Genomic DNA, 26588 nt, shown 5'->3' on the forward strand with positions numbered 1-26588 from the left:
AGAGAAATCATGGGCAATACCATTTTCTTTGAAGAACTCCTCAAAGAATATGTTCTCAAATTCACCCTCATGATCACTTCTGACCTTTATGAGTTTGCACTCCTTCTCAGATTGAATCTGAGTGCAGAATTCAAAGAACACTGAATGAGACTCATCTTTGTGTTTTAAGAACTTTACCCATGTCCAGCGGCTATAATCATCTACGATGACTAATCCATATTTCTTCCATCTGACAGATGCTGTTTTGACTGGTCCAAACAGATCAATGTGCAGAAGTTCTAACGGCCTTGAGGAAGAGACAACATTCTTAGATTTGAATGCAGGTCTGGAGAACTTGGCCTCCTGACATGCTTCACAAAGAGCATCTGATTTGTATTTCAGATTTGGGAGTCCTCTGACCAGATTTAGTTTGTTAATCTGAGAAATCTTTCTCAAACTAGCATGTCCTAATCTTCTGTGCCAGACCCATTGCTCTTCAGAAACAGACATAAGGCAAGTCACCTTCTGCTTCTCAAGATCTGAAAGATCAATCTTATAAATGTTGTTCTTTCTCTTGCCTGTAAATAGGATTGAGCCATCCTTCTGACTTACAGCCTTGCAAGACTTTTGATTGAAGATTATGTCATAACCATTGTCACTTAATTGACTTATGGATAATAAGTTATGCGTTAATCCTTCTACAAGAAGCACATGAGTTATGGAAGGAGAGTTACCAATACTTATGGTTCCAGAGCCAATAATCTTGCCCTTCTGATCTCCTCCAAACTTGACTTGTGGAAAGGTCTAAACATTAATTTAGTAAACATTTACGCTCCTTGCAGCGCTTCAGCAAGGAGAGATTTATGGAGGTCGTTGATTGCCTTACGAGAAGTCCGAATGTTGAATGGTGCCTAGGTGGAGATTTTAATGAAGTCACGGGGAGTGCGGAGAGACTAGGGGTTGGAGTTTTTTTCAACAGGAGAGGTATGGAGGACTTTCGTGAGTTTATTGGTCGTATGGAGGTTGAAGACATTCCGTGCGTGGGTGGTAAATTCTCTTGGTTCAAGGACAATGGGAAAGCTATGAGTCGGCTTGATAGATTCTTGGTGTCAAAACCTTTGATAGATGCTTGGGGAGTGGTGGATCAAAGGATAGGAAAGAGGGATATCTCAGGCCATGCGCCTATTCTCTTGAACTCCGGTTGGATCGACTGGGGACCAAAACCTTTCAAATTCAACAATGCTTGGTTCAAACACGATGCTTTTCTAGACTTCATTAGAGAGGAATGGCCGAAGATGGAGGTTAAAGGTCGGGGGGATTTTGTGTTATTTGAGAAGCTAAAAAGATTAAAAGCTAGCCTAAAAGTTTGGAATAGGGAGGTTTTCGGTTGGATAGACCTAAAAGTGGACAAAGATGCGGACATTATAAACGATATGGATGTTTTGTTGGCGGATCGTTTTGGGGGCAGCATTGACGACTTGGTTGAGACAAGAAGGAAAGCTTCTTGTTATTTGTGGGCGGTGCCGGATGGTTTGAATCTTAGATGTCTAAGCGAAGAAGATAGGAAGTTGTTGGAAAGGGATCCTTTAGACGATGAGATTAAGGAGGCGGTTTGGGATTGTGATGGGAGTAAGAGCCCGGGACCGGATGGCTTCACTCTAGAGTTCTTCCAACTTTGTTGGGAAACGGTTATGGGAGATGTATTTACTTTTGTGAAAGATTTCTTCCTTAAAGCAAGACTTATAAAAGGTTGTACATCTTCCTTCTTAGCTCTAATTCCTAAAGTCCAAAATCCTCAATCCCTTTCGGAGTATAGGCCTATTTGTCTTGTGGGGAGCATGTATAAGATCTTAGCGAAAATTCTAGCCATTAGATTGAGGAATGTTGTTGGGAAGTTGGTTTCTTGTAATCAAACGGCCTTTGTGTCAGGTAGAAGTATAGAGGACGGGGTCTTAGTTGTGAATGAGGTGCTTGACTTAGCTAAAAGAAGCAAAAGGGATTGTGCGGTGTTAAAGGTGGATTTTGAAAAATCCTATGATCGTGTAAGTTGGAAGTTCTTAGATTATGTGTTAACCAAAATGGGTTTTGGCACCAATTGGTTAAGATGGATGGAAGGAACCGTTTTTTCTAGCGTTATGTCCGTTCTCATCAACGGAAGCACCACGAAGGATTTCATAGTGGAGAAAGGATTGCGTCAAGGGGGTCCTTTATCCCCTTTTTTGTTCGTTTTGGTGATGGAGGTTCTCACGGCTTTGATGAACAAGGCTATCTCTTTAGGAGATTTCCAAGCCTTCAAAGTTAATGAAACGGAGGAGGTTAGCATGCTTCAATTCGCGGACGACACCGTAATTATTGGGGAGGGAGACACCTCAAACTTATGGAGCATGAAAACGATTCTTAGGGGTTTTGAGATAATGTCGGGAATGAGAATTAACTTTAACAAGAGTAGTCTTTACGGAGTGAATGTTTGAGAAGGGTAACTTGAAGCGGCTTCCATTTTCCTCTCATGCAAGGTAGATAAATTACCTTTTAAGTTTCTCGGCGTTAGAGTGGGTGATAGTCCGAGGAAGTATTCTACGTGGAGGGAGTTGATCAAGGCTTTGAAGAATAGATTGGCGGCTTGGAAGGGAATCCATTTAAATTTGGCCGTCCGGGTGTGTTTGATTAATGCCGTGCTAAATGCTTTACCGATTTACTCTCTTTCTTTTTACAAAGCTCCTTCGAAGGTTCTTAACGAAATTACTGCCATTCAAAGAAAATTCCTTTGGAGTGGAAGTGATTTCAAAAGATCCATTAATTGGGTGAGTTGGGAGATAGTTTGTAAGCCAATTGATGAAGGAGGCCTAGGGGTGAAGAATGTGGAGGTTTTGAACGTTGCGCTTCTTAGTAAATGGAAGTGGAGGATCCTTACGGAAGAGAATGATGTTTGGAAGGGTATTCTCGAGACTAGATACGGAAATGTGAGGAGGAAGGTGTTAATTGGCGATATTTCCGTTATCAAGAACTCGGACTCAATATGGTGGCGTGATCTCATTATTTCTGATAACTTTGAGCTATTACTTTTTCAAAACTTCACAGGTGCTGTTAAGTGCAACATTAGAGACGGACAGGATGTACCATTCTGGTACGGTTGTTGGGCTGACTCCCGGCCCTTGATGGTGCTATTTCCAGAATTATTCGCGATGGATAGGGATGATGGAAAGACGGTGGCAGCAGCAGGGACACTCACGGCTTCAGGCTGGCAGTGGGATTTGAATTTCCTATCGGCTGGCAGTATCAGTAGTAGCGCAGCCAGGCAGCAGTTGGAGCTCATGGAGATTATCGAGCATGTTACTCCTAGGAGGGGTGTCAAGGATTCTTACAAATGGCACATCAACAACGACAAAGTTTTCACGGTAAAGTCTTGCTTTATCTGGTTTTTCTCTAAACTATCTGGGCCTTCTCTTAGTGAGGAAGTGATAAAGGCAGCAGCTTTTATATGGAACCTTAATGCCCCCTCAAACTTCTTGTTTTTTGGTTGGAGAATAATTCATGATAGAATTGCTACCAAGGATAATTTGATTAAAAGGGGCATCTTAGATGCTAATGACTCTTTATGTGTGTTCTGTTCAACTTCGGAGGAATCTTTATCTCATTTGCTAGGGGGCTGCAGTGTGATGTTTGAAATATGGTCGAAGGTGTTCTCTTGGATATGAACCATTTCCGATTTCTCTATGGAAGAATTGATGTTTTTTCCTTTCTACTATGGTAAAGTGAAGAATTCAGCTCAAAGGAGAATTGTGGGTGTGATATGGCTTGCGACGTGTTGGAGTATTTGGATGAGTCGCAATAATATCATTTTCCAAAGCGGGAGTTTTAGTTTCCTCGACTGTATGACGGTGTTAGTTTTCCGATCTTGGACTTGGTTACGTACAAGTCTTAAGTTAGTTTCTTCTTGTAACTTTCATTCTTGGCATCTAATGCCGTTATGTTGCTTTGAATAGCAGTTTTCTTTTTTCCTTGTATTTGGGAGGAGCATCCCTCTTGCTCTATATCAATATCATTGCCTATTAAAAAAAACGAAGCAACGGAGAAAACTCCATTCGAGTTAATATTCCACCTTATAACATCTCTCCCTCCTTCTTTAACCACACGGCCATTCAACAAATTACAGAAGGAAAAAAAATCCTCCGTCAAAACCGAACCATCCTCCTCCTCTTCCCCTATACCGCAATTCCCCCACTTCCACTCGCCATTCACCCATCCTCCCATACCCTCCACAGTCACATTTTTCAAAAAAGGCAACGAATATAAATCCGGGAACTCATCCTTTAAACATACATTATCTAACCACCTTGCCTCCCAAAATGGGGTATTAAAACCATTTATAATCTTAAAACATCAATGGGTCACCAAAGGATGCTTAACGAAATATTTATTAAGAGAAATTAAATCTTTCCATCATAAAGAAAAAGATGAAGAAGAAGAATGTGAATAAAAAATGGTAGGAGACATACCTCCACCAAACATCTTTATAGATAAATCTCCATATCGGACTTTCAACACATTTAACCAAAGCGCGTCATGACCATTAAGAACTTTCCATCTCCACTAATAAAGAAGAGCAAGATTAAAATCCCCAATATTTTTGATTCCAATGCCTCCTTTATCAAACAGAAGACACACGTTGTTCCAACTTACCCAATGAATCTTCCTCCTCTCTTCCAACCCTCCCTCCCCCATAAGAAGTTACTTTGCATCCTAGTTACCTCCTTTACTATCTTTACCGGCATCTTATAAAAAGACATGGTGAAAAACATCAAAAAATAATTTTTTTCAAAAGCTTCAAATGTAAATCAAAATATTCATTACTGGTAAAAAATATGCCAATAAAAAAAATGAAGCGTGAAAAATAAATAAAAAGTCATTGTGACAAAGTAAATTTACACTCAAAGTTTAAAGTTTAATCAAAGGGTCTCAAAAAGTGTGTTACTTTTAATGTTTTAGGCTGTTGAATGTAAACGATTTTCATGTTGAACAAATTTAATTAGAATTTATTCTGACTTCCAATGAATTTTTCATATAGACATCAATTATGAACAACGCAATTATTATCACTAATTTTATTCAAACAACAACATTATCTAATTAGTGATTAATCATCAACAATTCATAACAACAACAAATCTTCAAGAACTAATGTCACAATCAAAGTTCAAGATCAAAGAAATATTACCGAATTGAAGAAATTCTGATGAGGAGAGAGATCACGGCTGAAACGCAATTGAACAAATCTTGCGCGTGGACGGAGGTGCTCGAGGTGTGGCCGGAAATGGAGGGAGAACGGTGGCGGAGTAGTAGCAATCAGAAGCTCTTGAGTTTTTGTTCTTGAAGATGGATGAAGTTCTTGAGAAATATATGATGTTATAGTGATTTTTGTGGAGAAAGAGTGTTTTGATTTTAGACAGAAGGGAGAGAGAATTATGAGAAGTTTATGAAGGAGAGAGTGAGAATGAAAAAATGAGTGTGAATGTGGGAAAAAGAGGGGGAAAATCTATTTAAAGCTCTCCCAATTTTGAAATTAAAAAATTGCGCCATAACATAATTTTGAGCTCAATTTTCGAGGAAACACGGTTTAGTGCGAAAGTTGGAGTCGAGACCAATGACAAATCAAAGATGAGGAAATTTGTGAACCATTATCGCCGTAACAGACTCAATCCGATAAATGGCGAAGAAGTTATGCGCGTTTGAACAATGAGAAATCCATCTAGTCATATAAGGCGGAAAACTTAACTATGTAGAATTTTCATGTGAACCAGTCAAAGAATGCGACAAAACTCGATCTTCCGATCAAAATACGAACTCGGGGTCTGAAGATAAATTGAAGCCGACAATTTTTTTGAAAGAATTCCGCAGGAGTGGGCTCAATGTGATAAAAATCGAGGGAGTTATAAATTTTTGAATCTTGTCGCACAGTGCTCGAAAACACATTTCGACAGATAAGTCATGATGCTTTTGAAATATTCTAGAATTTCTGGTGCAGAATTGGCCTTAGGTCCCAACATATGAAATGTCAGGGACATTGAGACAAAATTTCTGTTAAAATTTTAGCCAGATCCAATAAACGGTGCAGGAGTTATGAATTTTTTATCGTCCAAAAGACAACGGTGATCAACACATTTTTTCATAGCAAAACTTCAGGTAAATTGCGAGTTCGGGGACCTTCTTCACAGAAAAATTTATCGACCCCAACATATGAATTATAGTAGACCTTAAAATATGATTTTTGGTATATGGCTTGCTTCAAAATGATACTCCGGTCAGAAGTTATAAATTTTCAAACATCCGAAAGACAATGGAACGATAAACTCAAATCTCAGGTAATTTGAACTTTCATACATCTTCCTCAAAGAATTGGCTTCCGGCCTAAACACAAAAGATGTAGAGAACGTCAAAACACTCTTGGAAACGCAAGAAAACCAAGCCCATTCGACCTTCTCGTCAGAAGTTATGAATTTTGCACTTGCACCTTAATAGCAGACTTTCACACAAAACTGTCATAAAACAATGGAAACTCTTTATTATTTTCTCTTGATCTTTGAACGACGAAATAAACATCTACCGTAAATTGCAAAAAAATAAGAGGACAAATTTTGCAGTGCAACACATAGCCCAATCGAAATTATTCAACATATATAGTTAGCATACGTAAGATTCAAGGTCCATCTTTCACTATACTCATCTTGGACTTTGTAACTGACTTGAGCGTTAGAAATTTTCATCAGGATTCTGTGGGTGTTTTTTTAGTATTTTTTTTAGGTAAATGAAAATGTACTACAATTTAAAATATAAATTTATATATATATATATATATATATATATATATATATATATATATATATATATATATATATATATATATATATATATATAGTTTGCTAACGTAGACCCACTTGACTGGAAGGTCGAATGGGCTTGGTTATCTTGCGTTTCCAAGAGTGTTTTGACGTTCTCTACATCTTTTGTGTTTAGGCCGGAAGCCAATTCTTTGAGGAAGATGTATGAAAGTTCAAATTACCTGAGATTTGAATTTACCGTTCCACTGTCTTTCGGATGTTTAAAATATATATATATATATATATATATATATATATATATATATATATATATATATATATATATATAGTATGCTAACGTAGGCACACTTATTTTTATGAAGGTCTATTTTAACATGTATTAGCTAAGAAATGGTTAAATGCACCTTAAGATGCATGTTGTTAAAACACACATTCATAAAAATATGTGGGTGTATTTTAGCAAACCCACAATGATATGCTAAATACACCCACTTATTTTTATGAATGTGTGTTTTAGCAAGCTTTAACTAAAAAAATAGTTAAACGCACCCTAAGGTGAATGTTGTTAAAATAGTTCTTCATAAAATCAAGTGAGTCTACGTTAACATACTCATGAGTCATGACAGACCACAAAGTTGGAAGACAGCTTATAACATTACTTTTAGATTATGTGTCAAATAGACATGGCAACGAGACGAGTCGAGGACGGTTATTACCTGCCCCAATTCCAAATCCGAATTCTCAATTAATCACCATTCTCTGCCTAAAATCTAAATGGAGATGAAGAATTAAAACCAAAACAGAACCAAACAGGTTCGAGTTGGGTTTGGATATCCCGCCCCGCCACCATCAATTTAGTGAAATCATTTTTTTAATATAAATGTATTTTTCCATAATCAAATTACATTATAAATAATAATAATAAAACAATTCCGAGAAAAAATTTTGAAACCATTCCGAAGATAGAGATTATTTTCAATATTAGTAAAACATTATAAATATTATTTTGAAACAAATTATTTTATAATTAAATTATTTATTTATAAATAAAGATACATCTATCAATTTTCTTGATTTTTGTATTCGGAAGATAGAGTTGAGTATCATTACCATGATTTTAAATTGCAGTTGCGGTTGCGGTCATTGTAGTTGTAGTCAGTGTTTTAAAAATCGGAACGGACCGTCCGGTCAGATCGGTTGAACCGGGAACCGGTCTGGTTCGATTGCTGGATCAGATGTGTCATTGAACCGGTGTGAACCGGTCAAAACCGGTGTAAATCGGTAAAACCGGAAAAACCGACGGTTTTCCAGAACCGGTGGTTTAAATACATTTTTAATTTTTTTTTATTTTAAAAACTTAAAACAACATCATTTTAATTATTTCAATGAAAAATTAAAATAAAAAATAAATAAAAAAAATAAAAAAGTTTCGGATGAGGTTAATTTTGCAGCAGATGATTTTGATATTAAAGGAGATACCAACATTGAAATAATTTTTTCTTTGAAATTAAATTTAGTAGACAATAAAGTTACTTTATTATAATTTATTCAATTAGATTATTTTGCGATTAAATTTTGTTTGCAAATATATACTTTGTAATTTTGTACTATTTTATTATGTGTGATACGTATGTTTAAAATTTGAATTTAAATTGTGAACTTATGAATTTATTTAGGATATGATATTTTTAAAAAATTTAAGTGTCAGTTATATATTGTAGAGACAGAATCATCATGTTCGACATGTTTTTTATCTATATAGTTTTGTTATAACGACCGGTCTATTCAACCGAGTTATCCGATTTAATCCGATTTAGTCGTGCGGTTCGACCAGTGATCCAGTGGTTCGACCAATAAACCAGTGACCCGATACCCTCACCGATTTGATGTTCGGTCCGATTTTTAAAACACTATTTGTAGTTATTGCGGTTACTGCAAACAGTTTGCGGTCGTTGCGGCGTGAATATATTTTTTAGAGCATAAAATATTACACTTTATTATTTATTTTATATTTCATGTCTTTCATTTCGTCTCTAATTGTTCATATATATATATATATATATATATATATATATATATATATATATATATATATATATATATATATATATATATATATATATATATATATATATATATATATATATATATATATATATATATATATATATATATATATATATATATATATATATATATATATATATATATCATTAATAACTTTGAAAATCACTAATCCTTCCAAAACATACCTTAAATATATATGATATAAATAAAAAGAAAGATAGATCAAATGATTTTTGCTAGCAATGTATAATTTGTTGCGGTCTAATGCGGTCGTTGCGGTGTTATGATGCAGTCGTTGCAGCATTATGATCGGTTTTTAATGTGATTTACGATCACACCGCAATTGTGGCCTGATGACTGATGCGGATGTGGACAAAATTTTAGTACATTTAAGTACAAAATGCTATGACCTAACTTTTGTTATTGATAATGCTCTTATGTTAATCTGGACGATGTTATAAAGAAGTACAAGCATGCAACGTTGAATTTAGATGAATTGAAGAAACTAGGAGCATGTATTTTACATGGAGTTGATGCAACAAAAATGAAATTTCATTCACATTTAAATATTCAACTTCCCTCACGCAGGCTTTCATAGGAAGAGGGAAGATAACTTGTCATTGATCAAGTGAGTGTTTTTTCTTTTTATCAAGTAGTCTACTAGCTAAATTTTTTGAGTATGTGGGATGTTGCAGATTCAATGTTACTGAAGTGCCTAAGAGAAGTTTGAAAAGTGAGATCTATGTTATTGACTGAGTGATGAGTATGTTGATGACATTGCAAGAAAGGAAGTGCAATGTAGGATTTGTAACAACTAACTTTGCATCAATGATATATAATTCCAAAACAGAACTTCCAATTCAAATTAACAATGAATAGTAAAAAAAAAGTTAGAGAAAACAAAGTGCAAAAATAATTAACTCAATAAGAAATCCAAAAATAAAGGGTTTCGTAGAGAGTACAGCTCCATCCAACAATAAAAACTATTGATAACAAAGAGCAAATTTATATGAACACGCACGCTTCTTCGATGTGAGTTATACATCAAGTATCATTCCATGCTTCTTCGAAGTGAGTTATACAGTTAATCCTTATGTAATATAATAACTCTGAAAACTACTTGAGTTTCTCACGTATGATTCCTTCAAATGATCCGATAAATCCCATCATTGTGACAAGAAAACAAGCAAAACTAAATATCCGCAGAACAATCCGTTTTCTAGTCCAAGCTCCAATTTTGTTCTGTACAAGGTACATCTCAACAGGGAAATATATAGCCAATGGCCAGAAATTTATGCCTCCTAATACTCCCAGAACTTGGTTGAAGTATGGAAATAAGATTGCAAGTCCAATGGTTGAAATCACATAGGTTGTTCTGAAACAAAACCTAAAAAGATTTATCTCAAAAGCCGGTAATAGAGGAAGTTTCACTCTGTGGAAATCATTCACAAAGACACTGTTGGGGTATTTCTTTGAACACCATCTATCAGCAGCACTATATATTGGTTGACTGAATATCTGTTGAAAAGAGCATACAAATTAAATCGTTGAAGAGTGTAAATGGTTTTTTAATATTATAAAAAAATGATTTTGATTGGTAAGAGTAGTATTACCTGATATCCTCCAACCAAATGAATGATAATACAAACGTTGGCGATGTCAATAAGCCAGAAAGGCTCGTAAAATCCAAACCCTGTCAATAGATTTCCTGGTGCAGCATTTCCAAATGCTGCATATCCAAAGCATCCACAACATAGGTAGAAGAATGTTGTAATGCCGATTGAAGTCGTAGAGGCCTTTTTCATGGTTTGATTCTCTGATGGAGGAGACTCTAGTGTGTCCTTTGTTCAACAAAATTCAATAATTTATTTAATATTTATATAAAAAAATATAAAAATATCACCCTTTACTAATCAAATTTGAATATGAAATGTTAAAGGTACCTGTATTTCCAGAAGGAGCATTGGGTATGGATAGGAAAAGCTAATGTCACCAATTGCCTGGAAAATTACCCAGATTTTGTCTGCAACATTGGTGGTTTGTACTCCTGTCAAACTTCCCATAATTTTACCATTTTCTGCAAAATCAAAATAAGTTATATGAAATATGTATCAAGAGGCTTGAAGATAACAAATAAACATAATATTAAATTGACAGAAATTGAGTCTTACGTATGACTGTTGATATGCCAAGTCCTAGTCCAATAAATGAATATGAAAATGACATTATTGCGGCAATAGCGGAAACCCAAGTCATGTTATGGAGATCCGGTATGAACGACATTATAATCTGAACAAGTCCAAACAGCACCATATATAAATTACCACCGTAACTACAAGGAGCGTTGTGTCCTTCGTTGTGATAACAATTTGATCTCAGAATGGCCCTGCATTATTAATAAGTAGAATAAACATGTATTATTGTTTGTTGGCAGAAAAATATCAAATATGGTAACTGTCGAAATTACGGTAAAATGAATGTTTATGTCACTAGGGAGAGCACTCCATTTAAAGATATGGTTTTCCCATACAAAACAGTATTCTTTTAATGCATTATTTTCTTTACTAATGTAAGTTATCATACATACATCATACATGCAAAACATACAAAACACAGTACTTGATGACTGGCATTAGTAGTATTGTTAATTTATGATTAAATATGAGATTCTTTCCTTTTATTTATTCATTTTTGAAGCTATTGGAAATTTTCATGAATTGTTGAGAAAGTTTTAAGAGCTACTTGTTCCAACAGATAATGCACAAGTCTGCACTCTAATTTAATCAACCGAAAAATTACCTCAAACTGGTTGATGTGGTTATTACATAGGCAACACTAGTGACATACAAGCTCAAGAACTGAAGGAAACCAGCAACGTATGTCCTTTTCGTACCTGAACCAGCATTAAACTCAAGTTGAAGTTATAATTGTAATGTCATAGTTCATGAAAAGTGTATCTATGTTGTCTAGAGCGATTGCATGTGTACATAGTAAAGTGTTGAATATGTTCTTACCAAGATTGACTCTAACCGCATCGATGTATGAGTAGTTTCTTTTCCCAGTTACAGAGTCAGGACTTCGGTAACAATCAGACAAAATGTTGGAAGAAATATAGGTAGCTATTGCACAAGAAAGCAAGGCAAGTGGCCCTCCAATCCATCCTAATTGAGCAATACTCCATGCCAACGACAAAACACCGGAGCCAATAACAGCTGTGATGATGTGAGCCACAGCACTTTTCAGATTTCCTGCACAATTTATAGCAAGAATTAAACTTCGGTATTCAAATTCAAGCTACGTTGTTAATATCGGATAGCGTTACAGACCCTCTATAATGGTATAGTGTGCTATTGACAAGAAAGAATTCAAGTGTATGAAAATTTTACCAGTCCTTTTGGGACGTCCATCATCATCATAATCAGCAGAAGCAATTCTTGTTAATTGTAGAGAGTTTTGCACAACCATCTTTATCCAAGCATATAAAACTCAATGGAAGCTCGTGAAGTTTTCTGCATGTGATACAAAATCTAAGCTTAAAACAATAAAAACAAACTAGGTTGCAGAGTGGAGCCGTAAATAGAAACATTCACGTTAGACATCAAAATTAACAATAATATATAGTCAAAGTTGTGTAACAGTTTTGAGATATCTTATATAAAAATATGAAATTAGTTTCATGTGAAATATTATTTTTTGAGAGATTCTAATTAGTTTTGACTTTTTGGTGTACCCTTGAATTTAGGAAAATATAAGTCTTGTGACAAAGTAAATTTATATTCATGTGATAACTCAAAGTTTAAAGTTTAATCAAAGGGTGTGTTCCTTTTAATGTTTTCGACTCAATCCGTTGGATGTAAACAATTTTTATGTTTAACAAATTTAAGTTTATTTTGACTTTCAATGAACTTTTCAAATAGACAACAAAATTAGTCTTTTCGAATTAGACAATCGCAAGATTTAAATTTATAATCAGCATTAAAAAAAGAGAATCTACTCACCTGAAATTCTTCTTTGCTTCTTTGTGTCTCTTCTTAGCTATTTATAGTGAGTTTTTGTTCATTAAAAAAAATCTAGATTTAAACTCTAATAATCCCCCCTATTTCTCTTTGTTAGTTCAATTTCTCTCTCTTTCAACCGTACATTTAGGAACTATATCCCCACTTTACATTGAAAATCAATTAAGATTATGAATCTTTTTGATATAAATTAATAGTGGATAATATATATAAAAAAAGTATATAGTTGATAATAAATATAAATTTATAACACGTTACCATTTTTTTTTCCAATTTTGATTATAAATTTTATTTTACATTTTAAATTCATCAAAATATATTGATAATTCAATAATTTTAAAAAATGAATTTTTTTTATAATATAATAGAAATCAATTTTAGCTTTGTACAAGGTCATTTCATCATCATGAGATTTTGAAGTAAAATATAAAATAACATTCTTTTAACATAATAATAATTGAATAAAAGAAATATATTATATTTATTTAAATTGCATCAGTATCTTTATAACATTTTTTTAAGCAAGGAATATATTAAAGGAGTACTTGGAATACTCAACCCAGAATACAAAAGAGAATTTCTTCACCCACCTCAAAAAATTGGGAAAAAAATATTATTAATTTTAATCTTGATTTTTTAGAAATGACGTCCTGTTTACGGTGATTTCCGGTAAACAACCGCTAGTCTTCCAAACTATAATAAATATGATTTGGTTACTTGCAGGATCGACTAGATTGATCCTAGGACACATGGTCAAGAAGATTGTTATCAATGTTCATTTGAATCATATTCATAATTTGTCCTCTTCAATGAGTATTATTCGATTCAAGAATCTTGGTAATTGCTTCGTTATATGTAATTATAACTTCAACAAGAAAGATAAATAACATAACATATGAAACTTAAAGATTGTTAAAACATAAAGAATCTTAAATTGCAGAAATGTTAAAGGCTTTAAAAGTAAATGATCATGAAAGTAAACTCGAAAGTAAAATAAAGATACAGGAATGTAAATGACAAGAAATAAATAGAATGCAGTAATTCAGAAATGTATTCGAAAATGAAATACAATACACATGTATTAAAATGGTGGTGTCATACGTACATTTTCTCAGCGAACTCTTTCTCGTAACACTTGATACTTGAGTAAATATGTGAGTGATTTGTACAAAATGAACACACGGAATCCTAACATTAAAACTCCTATTTATACTAGTTTCGACCTTAACGGTCCTACACTAATCTGCTGCCACGTTTCTCATCAGAACTTCCAGCGAAGCCATCTGTATTTGAACGGTTACGAAACCGTCTTCGAATTTCAAATCTTCCCGCCTGAGTCCATCTTCGACGCGTGGCAGTGTAAAAACACTATGAAAACACACTAAGTAGTAACACTTAAATATATACTTTATAAATTTTGTCTAAGTCCCGAAGACATATGCTTTCATTAGTCTTTCAGTGTTCACTATCTTCAACGAACTTAGAAGTCTGTATCTTCGAGGCATGACCATCAGTAGCCATTCTTTCACTTTTTAAGGGATGGCCATCAGTAACCATCTTTCCTTCGATTCTCAACTCCTTCGAAGGACAATATAAAACGAAATCTTCAGCTAACAAATTGCCCCCAATAAATGCCTGTTTCGAGAATCAACAGAAATAGGCGTTTCTTGTCATTATAAGATTTCGTTTTTATGATCTTTGAAAGTTCCAAGACTGTTGACTAACGTCATAATCACTGATAACACTGTTTCCGAAACGTCTTGTCATTTTCAAAGATGTCTTCTCATAACTTACATTCCCACGTTTTAACCTTACTTCCTGATCATTACTCCTACATACTAGGAGTGAAGCTAACTCATTCGACCGCCGTTGGATTAAATCACCAGCCGCCACGTGTCTCTCGGGTTTTACCCAAAAGATTTAAAAGGGTTTCCGTTAAACCTTTAAATATTTGACCTTGTGCCTTTATACCGCCTTCCATTCATCTTCTACACCGAGAAAACTAAGAATATCTTCACTCTTTCTAAAATCTTGCTCTCTTTAGCAAAAACTCTTCCATGGCTTCATCTTCAAATGTTCTTCAACCCGCTTTGAAGCTCCAATCAACAACACGCTCTGGGGAACGAGAGTTCGTTCCAAACCCTAACACTGAAGAAATACGCGCAATCTATGCTTCCCAGGTAATCATACCTTTTGATCTTTCTGGAAAAACTCTTGCTTTTATGGGTCCATTACCGAGTGAAAGTATCCAATCTGTGGATAAATTCTTCCCTGCTTATTACAAGACTAGACCATTAGTTAGCAAAGTTAAGATAGATGAAGACGGTCGTTCTCCTTTAGGCAAATCTGCTAATGTAGAGAAAACTTCAACTGCAACCCCTTTAGCTTTAGCCAAAATTAGGTTAAACTATATGACCAATTCTGTAAAAGTTTTTAGATCAATCCCTTTAGCCAAAGATCCTGACTTGTATTATGCTTGGCTAGAAAAGGTAGAGAAACAAAAAGGGTCCTTTTGGAAATCGTTAGGGATATACGATTTGATCCAACTGTCAAAAACAGGTTTAGAATACAACCAACCCATGTTAGTAGCAGCGGTTCATTTCTGGGATGCTTCTCACAATACCTTCCATCTTCCCTGTGGAATGGTTACCCCCACGCTTTTTGATGTGGCTGCTATTACGGGACTTCGACCAACTGGCGAAACCTTTGATCCTAATGACATGGATAATGACACTATAGGTTTCAACGATTCGCAAGTTACTTACACGGCATTCATCCAGAAACACCATATTACCACCGAGGCTACAGTATCTGACGAAGAGCATATTGCTTTTCTAGCATTATGGCTCTCACGGTGCGCCTTCTGCTCAAGATCTATCCAGGTTGCAAAGAGGTACCTTTGCATGGCTAATCAGTTGCATGCTGGTAGAAAACTCAACCTCAGCCAACTACTTCTAGGGTCTCTTTACGAAAACCTTAGTGAAGCTGCGAATCTTACCAAGAATTTCAAATCTGGCAGCTTACTTTATGCTGGTCCTTTTTGGTTATTGCAACTGTGGCTCAATGCCACATTCGAAACTTATCTTCCCTTTCGAGGAGATGTCAATGAGGAAGATAGCACAATCAAAAATCGAACTATAGAAGGGACCAGGTTAGCTTACCTAACTCCAAAAGAGGAAATGGGAAAGCTTCATGAACATTTCTTGGCGTATTCAATGATGTTTGCTCGGCGTGATCAGTTCGATCCTTCCATGGCCCCATTTGTACACAGAATAATAGGTCCTGAGTGGTTTACTCGAAAATTTCCACCAACATCTCAGGATCAGCAAACTGAATCCATGGAAATTTGGGAAGCCTTCCTGACTCCAAGGTTGATTTCCCAACGTCTTCGACCGTCAAAAGGTCAATGTACCCTCATGTGCTACCAACCAAATTTGGTCTCGAGGCAGTTTGGGCTAACTCAAATAACACCCAAGTGCTTATATGAGAAAAGGAACCATATGTGTTTCCACACTTTGTATCTGACTGAAGAAGAATGTGAACGAAAAATCAACAAATATACTGGCGTCGCCAACCTTTCTCCTATTCCTTTCGAACCTTCTTTTTACTCTACACCAGATTTCCATCAATGGTGGACAGAGTATTATAGCTCTCAAATTTTTGATGCTGATAGCCTTGCTCAAGAACTAACCGCAGCTTTCACTGATGTGCAGGAGAACTTCAAAAAAGGTACTTCAACTCATATTAAAGAAATCCAAGCTTTTCAAAAATTCTTTGAAACTATCTATAGGCCTGATGATCTTAGTCGGACCGTTCGTGAGGCTGCAGTCACTTTGCGCGAAAAGTTTTCCACCAAACTAAATAAATTGAAATTGCCCTCGTATGTTCGACCAGAACTACGTTATGAAGTGGCTTTCAAACTTCATCCTCCAAAATTCCCTCCACTACCAAGTGCTGATTTTGGTGTGGCTCTAAGTCCTCCTTTCCCAGACTGGTTCGTGTGTGGGAATGCTCTCAAAATTCTTCAAGAGAGTGCCAAAAAACGCGCTGAACGAGTGGTTCCGACTAAGCATACCTTGGATACTTTCAAAGGACATCTTCATATAGATCTTAAACACGTTCGTGTCCTGACTCCAATACCTGAAGGTTTGGATTAAGGCAATCTTTTTCGACTGACTTTCTTTTCTTTTACTGATATACTGATTTCAGTCTCAACTACAGCTGTTGCACGAAGGAGGAAGATTAAAGAAGCTTCTGCCCCAAAAGAGTCTGAGACATCTAAAAGCGACAAACCAAACGAAAGTGATTCGATCGTCACGGACAAGAAGCCCATGGTAAATACATATCTCATACTCTAAATCTTGTACAATTCTGTGATTGGTACTCATCTTTCTCATCTTTCACCTGCCAGAGCTCGAAACCCCCAATGGGTTCGAAGCGCAAAGCTTCTTCGACCAATGCCTCAGATGATGAAGACAAATCCCCTCCTCAAACTAGACAAGGACATAAAAAGAAACACAAAGCTGTTACCTCTCAAGAAAAGGGAAAAAGGCAAGTCCTTCAAAAGCTGCTTCTCCTGGCAATAAGGCGTCTTCTGAAGAGTCTCCTTTGAAGACTGCCAGCAATGCTCTTGTTTTGGAAAGTCATAACTCAAGCCCAGACAATAATCCACCCAAGGTATCTTGCGTTTGTCTTACATATTATCTTGTAATTTTAACTAACTAATTGCACTGGCATTTTACCTTGTTATTGCAGGATGATGCTGGCACTGCTACTTCTGGTTTCAAAGACCCTGGCCTCACCATTGATGTTGATAAACTTTATGGTAATTGTTAAATTTCAACTTTCGACAATTAAAACTTTCGAAGGCTTAACCTCACAATTAACTTAGCTTCGTTCGAAACAGATACTTCTCGAGCTAGAACCCATGTTCTCTCACCAGTCTTCGAAGACGTTAGGCCAATTGCCACTATATTGCCTAATGAGCCAATCGAAGAAAGCCAATCTACTGACGAATCCCCACCTACTCATCAAGGCAAAGATTTGGAAGAGGATCATCCATTCTCCGTCAGCGACAATGTGAACCAGCAATCTCATGGCAACGAAGACTCTGCATCGGAAAAAGATGCCATGGAGGAGATTTCTCAACCAAAAAAACCAATTTCTCAGGGAACTTCGACTCCCGATGTAAAAACTATTCCTGAGACAACTTCGACGCCTGCTCCTACGAAGCCTACTCCCTCGGAGCTTGAACAACTTAAACAAACTGATCCTCTTGGGTTCCTAAGGGCTATCATGAATGTGAATACTTCTTCACTTTCGGAGCCTGATGTTTCTCCAGCTGTAACTGCAGATTCTAGTGACAAGGAAGATACTCCTAATCTTCTTCGACAGATAAAAGAGAGATTCTTTGAGGTCAATCTTGTAGATGTTCTCAACCGGGATCCTGTTAAAAGCTACAACTTAAATCAACTTTTAAAGAGAGTAGATTTGCTTCAAGTTTCCCCAGAAGTCTCAGAGATGATTGTTCTGCTAGGCTCTCTCCTTGAACAACTCCAAGCTGACATTCTTCGAAAGCAAAACGTCGATAAAGCATTATCTGAGATAGTGGCCTCTCATGACTCATCATGGAATTCTGCTGTGGAAGCCACAAAACAAGGTGAAGCCCTCAAGCTTAAACATTCGGCGAATCAAAAAGCCATTGATGAATATGAGAAGAAAATTAGCTCCTGGAAACAAGAAATCAAAATGCTCGAGGGCAAGATAAAGGAAGCTGAAAGTAGCCAAGCAGCCCTCCAAGAATCTAACCAACAAGATTTGCTCGAAGTGGTGCAGTCAGGAATCAAACATTTCGAGACTGCACAGAAGTTAGTGCCAGAGATCGAAAAGTTGAAGAAACAAAGGGCACTAATTGAACTTCGAATGTCCTCATGGGAAACTCAATATCTGAAGATCAAAAGGGATCTCCCTGAGGACTTTAGCTAGATGTCTTCAATCTTGTTTCATTTGTTGGATTTTTATTTTGTAATCGAGACATATAATATTTGTACGCCTGACTCCCATTTCTATCTATAATATTTGCTTGCACTAATTTTAACAAATCTTTCAATTTTCTGCCAAATATATCTTTAGATTTCCTACAGTGCTTTTATTAAATACAACATGTAGAACCTGAACATCCTTCGCAGCACTCTTGCCTCTAGACTTGACGTTTCCACTTCTTCTAGCCATAATCATTATTAATAGTGACATCACTTTCTCCAAACCGTCGGTTTTCAGACGTGCGTGCATCAGTTTAATGATTACTTTTCAACTTCCAAGGGCGGGAAACGGCGGAGGCCATAACTTCTTACTTTGAAAAACGAACCGCAGTCTAATCACTCATTAAAAATGTAAAACCAACCTTCAGTATTCTCCTTCTATATAAAGGGTTCCATATCACTTTTATTTCTTCATTCAAGTATTTCTTCCCCAAACCAAAACACAGAAAAAAGAGAAAACACAACTCTTTCCTCTCAAACACCATTTTTCCCTGAAATGGCTGGAATTCTTTCCTTTAACGATCTCAAAGCTCTCATCAAGGGTGAGTTCAGACTTGATGAGGATGAACTCCTTCGTCATTTCATTAACATTGAAAATCTCTTTGCTAATCAGGAACTGAACTTCTACTTTGAGGAAGTCCTGGAGGGTGCCATCTACCCTAATATGGTGGCAGAGTTTTGGATGAATGCGTCTTTACGCATGGACCCTGAAGGTAGAGCCACCATTGATTCATCCGTTCGACATGCTCACCTTAGCATTACCCCCACCACTATTGCCAATCTCATAAGATGCAATAACACCGGAGCAACTTTTGATGATAATGTTCTCAGCATGACTACTCATATCATGTTGAGAACACTCATGGATAGTGATCGCTACAGTGCACAAACCATCAGGATTTGGCACCAAATGCTCGTAGGCAACTTTCAACCTCGGGTGATTGATGAGAATAACATCATGGTTGAAGATCTGGAGTTTATTCTCTGCGGTATTCGGGGAAGAAAGATTAACATCCCTTTGATGATCTTCAAAGGTCTTGTCAAAGCTGTTGCTATCGGCATGGACCGTCGAGAAAGTGTAACTTGTCTTCCATACGGGAGACTCCTTAGTTACATTTTTCTCAAGAAAGGCGTAGTGAGAAGAATGCGTGATTCTGGGGCTAGGGACATGTTCGAAGCTGAACCTGTTCCTGTGCTGTCTCTGGACAGTCTAGACGCCAGAATTGACTAGCGAGTCTAGGTTTAATCTTTTTATATGTCTATGCCTTCCTCTCTTTTTTGTAATCTCAGATCCTATTTCTGGATCTTTTTGTAATGAAATGTATTTCCATGCTTGCAATGAAAAGAATATTTTGGTGTTTTGATTTTTTCTTTCCATAATTCTTTCCGATTCTAAAGCCATTTTGATCAATGTGAAGTATATTTTGACACATGCCTGACCATTTTGGCTTTTCGTAGTACTTTGAGTGTCTACGTTTTTGCAATCTTTACTTCATGCATGCTAGGTTTATATCTCTTCAAGTATTTCCCGTTCACTCTTAAGATCCTGCGATCTTCTGCCAACTCTTCAATTTCGTAGGCATTGTTCGAAAATACTTTTAAGATTCGAAAGGGTCCTTCCCAATGTGGGGACCATTTACCAAGTGCCTGATTCTTTCGATCTATAGGTAGAATAACTTTCCAAACTAGATCATTATTAACAAAAGTTTTACCTTTCACCTTTTTGTTATATGCTCTGGACACTCTTTCCTTTTGCCTCTTTATCATTTCCAATGCTCGAAGCCTGTCTTCGTCCAAATCTACTAACTCGTTCATCATTAATTCCCAGTATACGTTGGGAGGAATGTCTGCTTGCCTTTGTATTCTTACTGATTGCAAACATATCTCAATTGGGAGTACTGCGTCATGTCAAAACGTTAACTGAAAAGGAGTTGTATTTGTGGCTTCTTTTGGAGACGTTCGACAAGCCCAAAGTGCCTGATCTAAAGTCTTATGCCAATTCTTGGGTTTCTTTCCTACATGTTTCTTAATAAGGCCAATTATTACTTTATTTGCTGCTTCGACCTGGCCATTTGCTTGAGCATAATAAGGTGTAGAAGTAAATAACTTGAAACCTATTTCTCTGGCAAAGTCTTGCATTTTTCGTCCAGTAAAGACTGATCCCTGATCCGTTGTTATGCTTTCTGGGATTCCAAACCTATATATAATATGTTTTTGAATGAACTCAATCACAGCCTCTTGATCCACATTTGCCAGCGGTATTGCTTCGACCCATTTTGTGAAATAGTCTATTCCCACCAAAATGTATCTTTGACCTTTAGAGGACTTGGGGTGAATTTCTCCAATCAAATCTAGTGCCCATCCCCTAAAAGGCCATGGTTTTACTATCGTACTTAGTTCGTTTGCTGGGGCGTGTTGGATACCTGCGTGTTCTTGGCATTCTTGGCACCCTTTTGCAAATTCTATGCAATCTTTTAACATCGAAGGCCAATACATCCCATATCGAAACAAAAGCCATTTCATTTTGTGCCCTGCTTGGTGTGCACCACATGCCCCACTATGTACGTTCGAGAGAGCCAAGTATGCTTCTGCTTCTCCCAAGCATTTTAACAATACCCCTTCAGGAGTTTTCTTGAACAATTCATTTCCCATCAGATAATATGACAGGGCTCTATACTTGATTTTTCTGTCTGTATCCGTCGAAGGATTTTTCAGATAGTTAATAATTGGACTCCTCCAATCTGTGTCTGTTAATGAATCTATATTCAGTACCTCGAATTGTTCTTTGTTGGCATAACCCAATCGTGAGTTCTCCAGATCACTTGGCGAAAGTTTAGTAAACATTGCTCTTCCTCTTACTTCAATCAATTCTTCCAACTTTTCTTTTGAAACTTTATATCCTGAGGCTAATTGTGCCAAGTCGTTTGCTTCCTGGTTATTCACTCTTGATACGTGTTTTAATTCCACATATTCAAATTTCTTGAGTAGCCTATTTGCAATAACAAAATACATGATCAAATTTTCTTTGATACACTTGTACTCTTTTGTCAATTGCTTGATGACCAATTCGGAGTCTCCTTTAATTTCGACTCTGGTTGCCCCCAATTCTAACAAAGCCTCAAGTCCAGCAATCAATGCTTCATATTCAGCTTCATTATTGGAGCATAATGGACCTTCAATTTTATACTTGAGCTTTGTTGGAATTCCATCAGGAGAAATTATCAATATTCCAACACCAGTACCCTCTCTATGTGTTGAACCATCGAAATATAACTTCCAAGGTTTCAAATCCACATAATGTTGATGATTCTCAACCACCGCATGGTCAACAATGAAATCTGACACAATTTGACCTTTCATTGCCTTGAGAGGCTGAAATATTAATGAATATTCAGTAAGGGCTAAAGCCCACTTGCCAATTCGACTGTGTAGTATTGGCTTAGATAACATGTGTTTAATAACATCACAATGAGATGAAACGTAGACGTCAACTGGCTTTATATAATACTTAAGTTTGATACAAGAGAAATACAAACAAAGGCAGAGTTTTTCTATATCAGTATATCTAGTCTCTGCATCATTGAGTACTCTACTTAAGTAATAAATGGCTCTTTCGATGCCGTTCTCATCTTCTTGGGCTAACATGCTGCCTATTGTTTTATCTGATGCTGAGATATACAGGCGCATGTGCTTCTTCCCATTCGGGGGAATGAGAATTGGTGGACACGTCAAGTATTGCTTTATTTGATCGAAAGCTTCTTGATGTTCTGCACTCCATTCGAACTTTCCTTGCTTAAGCCGTAATAGGGGCGAGAAAGCTTGGGTGCGTCCACTTAAGTTAGAGATAAATCTTCTCAAGAAATTTATCTTACCCAATAAAGACTGCAATTCTTTCTTCGTGGACGGAGACTTGGTTTCCATAATGGCTTTTGTCTTGTTTTGGTTGATTTCTATCCCTTTTTTGTGGACTACGAAACCCAAGAAATCACCTGCCTGCACAAAGAAAGCACATTTAAGGGGATTCATCTTCAAGCCATATTTCCTCATTCTTTCGAATGATTGGCTTAGATGATCGAGATGACTCATACCCGAGGTAGATTTTACCACGATGTCATCTATATACACTTGCATGAACGTTTCTATAAAGTCATGAAATATAGAATTCATTGCTCTTTGATAAGTTGCCCCAGCGTTTTTCAGACCAAAAGGCATCACAATCCATTCGTAAGTGTCTATTGCTCCTGGGCAACGAAATGCTGTCTTGGATACATCATCTTCTGCTATAAAAATTTGATTGTATCCTGAATATCCATCTAACATGCTCAAATACTCAAAACCTGCGGCTGAGTCTACTAGCATTTCTGCTACAGGCATAGGATACTCATCTTTAGGAGTAGCTGCATTAAGGTCACGAAATTCTATGCATACTCTTAATGAGCCATTCTTTTTAATTACATGTACTATATTAGCAATCCACTCGACATACCTTGTAGTTCGGATAAATTTGCAACGCAAGAGTCTTTCGACTTCTGTCTTAATCTTCGAGTGAATCTCTGGCGCGAATCTTCAGGGAGTTTGCTTTATTGGCTTCTTCCCTTCTTTTATTGGTAATTTCAATTCGACTAAGTCTCTTCCGAGACCAGGCATCTCATCATAATCCCAAGCAAAACAATCTCTGTTGTCTTTCAACATTTTGATGATCGTTGCTTTCAATTCAGGCTCTAATTTCGCGCTGATGTATGTTATTCTCTTTTGGTCATTGTCTCCAAGATTTACTTCTTCAAGAGGATCTTGGGCCAACATCTTTATGTTCGACGCCATTGGGTCTTTCTCGAATCCCAAAGGTTCTTCGTCGTATATTGCATCTAACCTCTGACTTGGTTCTTCTCTTATGATCTCTTCAACTGGAGCCGTATCTTCAGGGAATTCGAAACTCGTACGTATCTCCAATTCTGTTGTTCCTTCCTTGATTGGAACTGTATCTATCTTTGTACTTGATAGTTCGGCTTCGAGAGCCGCCTTTCTTTTGTTCTCGGCCACATAGGCCGAAATCTTTTCGAAGAACACAGACTCAGACATTATTACCGTCTGAATCCCAGCCTGTTGGCCGTACTGTCTGATGATTCTCCAATGTTGCTGGATCTGGTGGACCATCCATGATCTGTCTATCCCATTGGAATCCATTTGGATGCAAAGTCAAATAGTACAATGCATTTCTATTTGGAGCATACATCTCTTCAGCAGCATGACAAGGACCTATGTTTGCCAGGTTCCTATCGAAGTTGGTTCTATTTACCTGGTTGACTTCAGCCATGTAGTAACTCTGATCACCTTCGATATTCTCCACTATACCATCTTCTCTCCAAATCGTCACCCTCTGATGCATTGTTGAGGGTACAGCTGCTACACCATGAATCCATTCTCTACCAAGCAAAAGGTTGTAGTTTGCTTTTGCTGGTATAACCATAAACATGGTTGGCCTCGTAACTGAGCCTACTGTCAAATTGACTTGAACAACTCCCATTGTCTGTCCTATTTTGCCTTCATAATTAGATAAGACCATGTTATGTGGCCTTATATCTGTATCGAACATACCAATTCTTTTCAGCATATATTGAGGCATTAGGTTCACTGCTGCTCCTACATCAACTAAGACTTTATTAATAGCAACATTCTCAATCTTCGCCCTGATGTAAAGTGGCTTCAAGTGGTTTCGCATACCCTCATCTGGTCTTTCGAAGAAAGCATTCTGTTCTTCTACTGCACCATTATTCAGCACATAGTAACACACAGGTCTGTGTTTTGTCATTTCTTCGATATCAGCCTCTTCGCAGTCTTCTACTTCAACTTCCTGGTTAAACTCGTGAGGGAGTACAGATACTACATTACAATTAAGATTTATGGATGACACTCCATCGGAATCAAAATCATTTGTCATTCTATCCTCTTCTTTCCAGGAATTTGAACGCATCTTCTCTTCTTCATCTATGAGTTTCTCAGCTTCGAACAACCTGCGTTCCACCGGAGGTTTGTTTAACTTTGCCCCCTGGTATGAGACTTGGTTGCTACTAGATTCTCCAACTTCTCTTGGCCTGTATTCCTTCTGAGACTTTTTTATCCTCTGATGCCTTCTCCACTGGGATCGAGACATAGGATTTTTTCCTTTATAATTCTCCAAACGATTCGCCTCTCGATTTGGTCTTTGAAATTGTTTCCTATATGCCATTGCAGTTCTTCCTCCTTGGTCCCAGCTTCGCCATTTGTTGGTTCTTGCATCAGCTTGTATCCACCTATCCCTGGGTGCATTCGCAGGGACTTTGAAAGTCACTCTTCGAGCTTTAGGGTGTGGACTATCAGGCCTCTTTGTCGGAGTCCATATGTCGAAACCATAAAGGTTAGGACGCAACCCCTGAGTTTCCCTACTCATATGGCAGTATATGCGTTCGAATGATCGTGCGAGTCTTTCATCATAGACTGCCCCACATCTGGGACACAGAGCAACTTCAGTGTTTCCTTTGTGGCATCTGACCAAGAATCCTACCAAGCTCTCATCCATCTTTGGATAAAGTTGTAGCAGAGGATTTGGCTCTCTTCCTGGATGCTCCCATCTTTCGCGCCGAGCCCTCTCGAAGTTGGCTTCGACTCTTCGATTCAGCATGATCGAGCACCTTGGACACATCCATTGCTTACCACCGCTTCTCTCGTGACATTTCCAAAGATATTCTTTGAGGCTTTCAGTTTTTTGTGGAGCTTCGATGCCCCCATTTTGCCTTGTTAACCAAGTCTCCAATTCGCCAAACTCAGACACTGGGCGTCTGGCACTGACCATGTTAACTGCTAATGGAGGAACTTCAGAGATTTGTATTTTCTGGAGTTTCATCCTGAGGTCTTCAGTGGCCTCGCTGCTTTCTTCCTTCGAGGCTTCAGTTATCTCTGCCTTGGAAGATTCTTCAACATCAGTATTGAAGATTATGTCACCATTTAGGCTTTCAGTAGCCTGCTTTCCATTGAACTTTGATTTAGTTTCCATAACTTCGACTTCAGACGCCTCCACCATGTTGATATCTTCTACCTCACAGAGGCTAGCGTCAGCAATGTTCAGAGGAATTGAATCTACCCTCATTTGATTCTTGGTTTTGTCAGCAAACTTCAACCTTCCATCATTGAAAGCATTTTGAATTAGATCCCTGAAAAGAAAACATTGAGAAGTTTTATGGCCTAAAAAACCATGATATTTACAGAAACCTCTTTTCTTCCGTTGTTCCAACGGAGGAATTTTGGAATTTGGGGGTAGTATCATTTGGCCATCTTTTACCAGTAAATCAAATATTTCATCACATTTGGTAATGTCAAATGTATAAGTTTTCTTAGGGAACCTATCATTCTTATCATTTTCTACTGGGTTTTTTCCATTTGCTGGATTTAACAATTTGCAAGCATAAGGTGGCGCTTCTTTTAATTCAGCCAAGTCTATTTCGACTTCTTCAGGGCTATATGAGTCATTGAAAGACTCCTCATCAACATTCTCGGCTTCGACGTACGCCACTCTTTCTTTCTTATAGTTTTTATTTGCCCTAGCTTTTTCTGCCTTCAGGCGTTCGACCTGTCGAACCCTATCTGCTAATTGGGCCATGTCCCTGAGGTATTGG

At 37.1% G+C, this 26588-nt stretch overlaps 2 protein-coding genes across 2 annotated transcripts; one reads left to right on the forward strand and one right to left on the reverse strand.

Moving 5' to 3' along the window:
- The first annotated feature begins 842 nt into the window (after nucleotides 1-842).
- Nucleotides 843-3674, forward strand: LOC131658705 (uncharacterized). The gene is made up of 2 exons (XM_058927972.1): nucleotides 843-2324; nucleotides 2493-3674. The coding sequence occupies exons 1-2, from the start codon at nucleotides 843-845 to the stop codon at nucleotides 3672-3674; spliced, it is 2664 nt and encodes an 887-aa protein (XP_058783955.1).
- A 6324-nt stretch (nucleotides 3675-9998) lies between these two features.
- LOC131656468 (probable amino acid permease 7) lies at nucleotides 9999-12347 on the reverse strand. Its single transcript, XM_058926179.1, has 7 exons — nucleotides 12269-12347; nucleotides 11897-12130; nucleotides 11682-11775; nucleotides 11054-11268; nucleotides 10826-10959; nucleotides 10496-10723; nucleotides 9999-10400 (listed from the first exon to the last, which is right to left on the reverse strand). Exons 1-7 carry the CDS (start codon nucleotides 12345-12347, stop codon nucleotides 9999-10001), a joined length of 1386 nt encoding a protein of 461 aa, XP_058782162.1.
- Between the last annotated feature and the right edge of the window lie 14241 nt (nucleotides 12348-26588).

Source organism: Vicia villosa, linkage group LG3 (genome assembly GCF_029867415.1).
Source record: "Vicia villosa cultivar HV-30 ecotype Madison, WI linkage group LG3, Vvil1.0, whole genome shotgun sequence".
In the NCBI taxonomy this organism is placed as follows: domain Eukaryota; kingdom Viridiplantae; phylum Streptophyta; class Magnoliopsida; order Fabales; family Fabaceae; genus Vicia; species Vicia villosa.

Excerpts from the sequence above, each read along its gene's own strand:
- LOC131658705 (XM_058927972.1), top strand. The coding sequence starts at position 843 with ATGGAGGTCGTTGATTGCCTTACGAGAAGTCCGAATGTTGAATGGTGC. Across the intron at positions 2,325-2,492 it reads TTCAATTCGCGGACGACACC|GTAGATAAATTACCTTTTAA; the intron begins GTAATTATTGGG and ends CTCTCATGCAAG.
- LOC131656468 (XM_058926179.1), bottom strand. The coding sequence starts at position 12,347 with ATGGTTGTGCAAAACTCTCTACAATTAACAAGAATTGCTTCTGCTGAT. Across the intron at positions 11,776-11,896 it reads TGCGGTTAGAGTCAATCTTG|GTACGAAAAGGACATACGTT; the intron begins GTAAGAACATAT and ends ATGCTGGTTCAG. Across the intron at positions 10,401-10,495 it reads ATTTGGTTGGAGGATATCAG|ATATTCAGTCAACCAATATA; the intron begins GTAATACTACTC and ends TCTTTTCAACAG.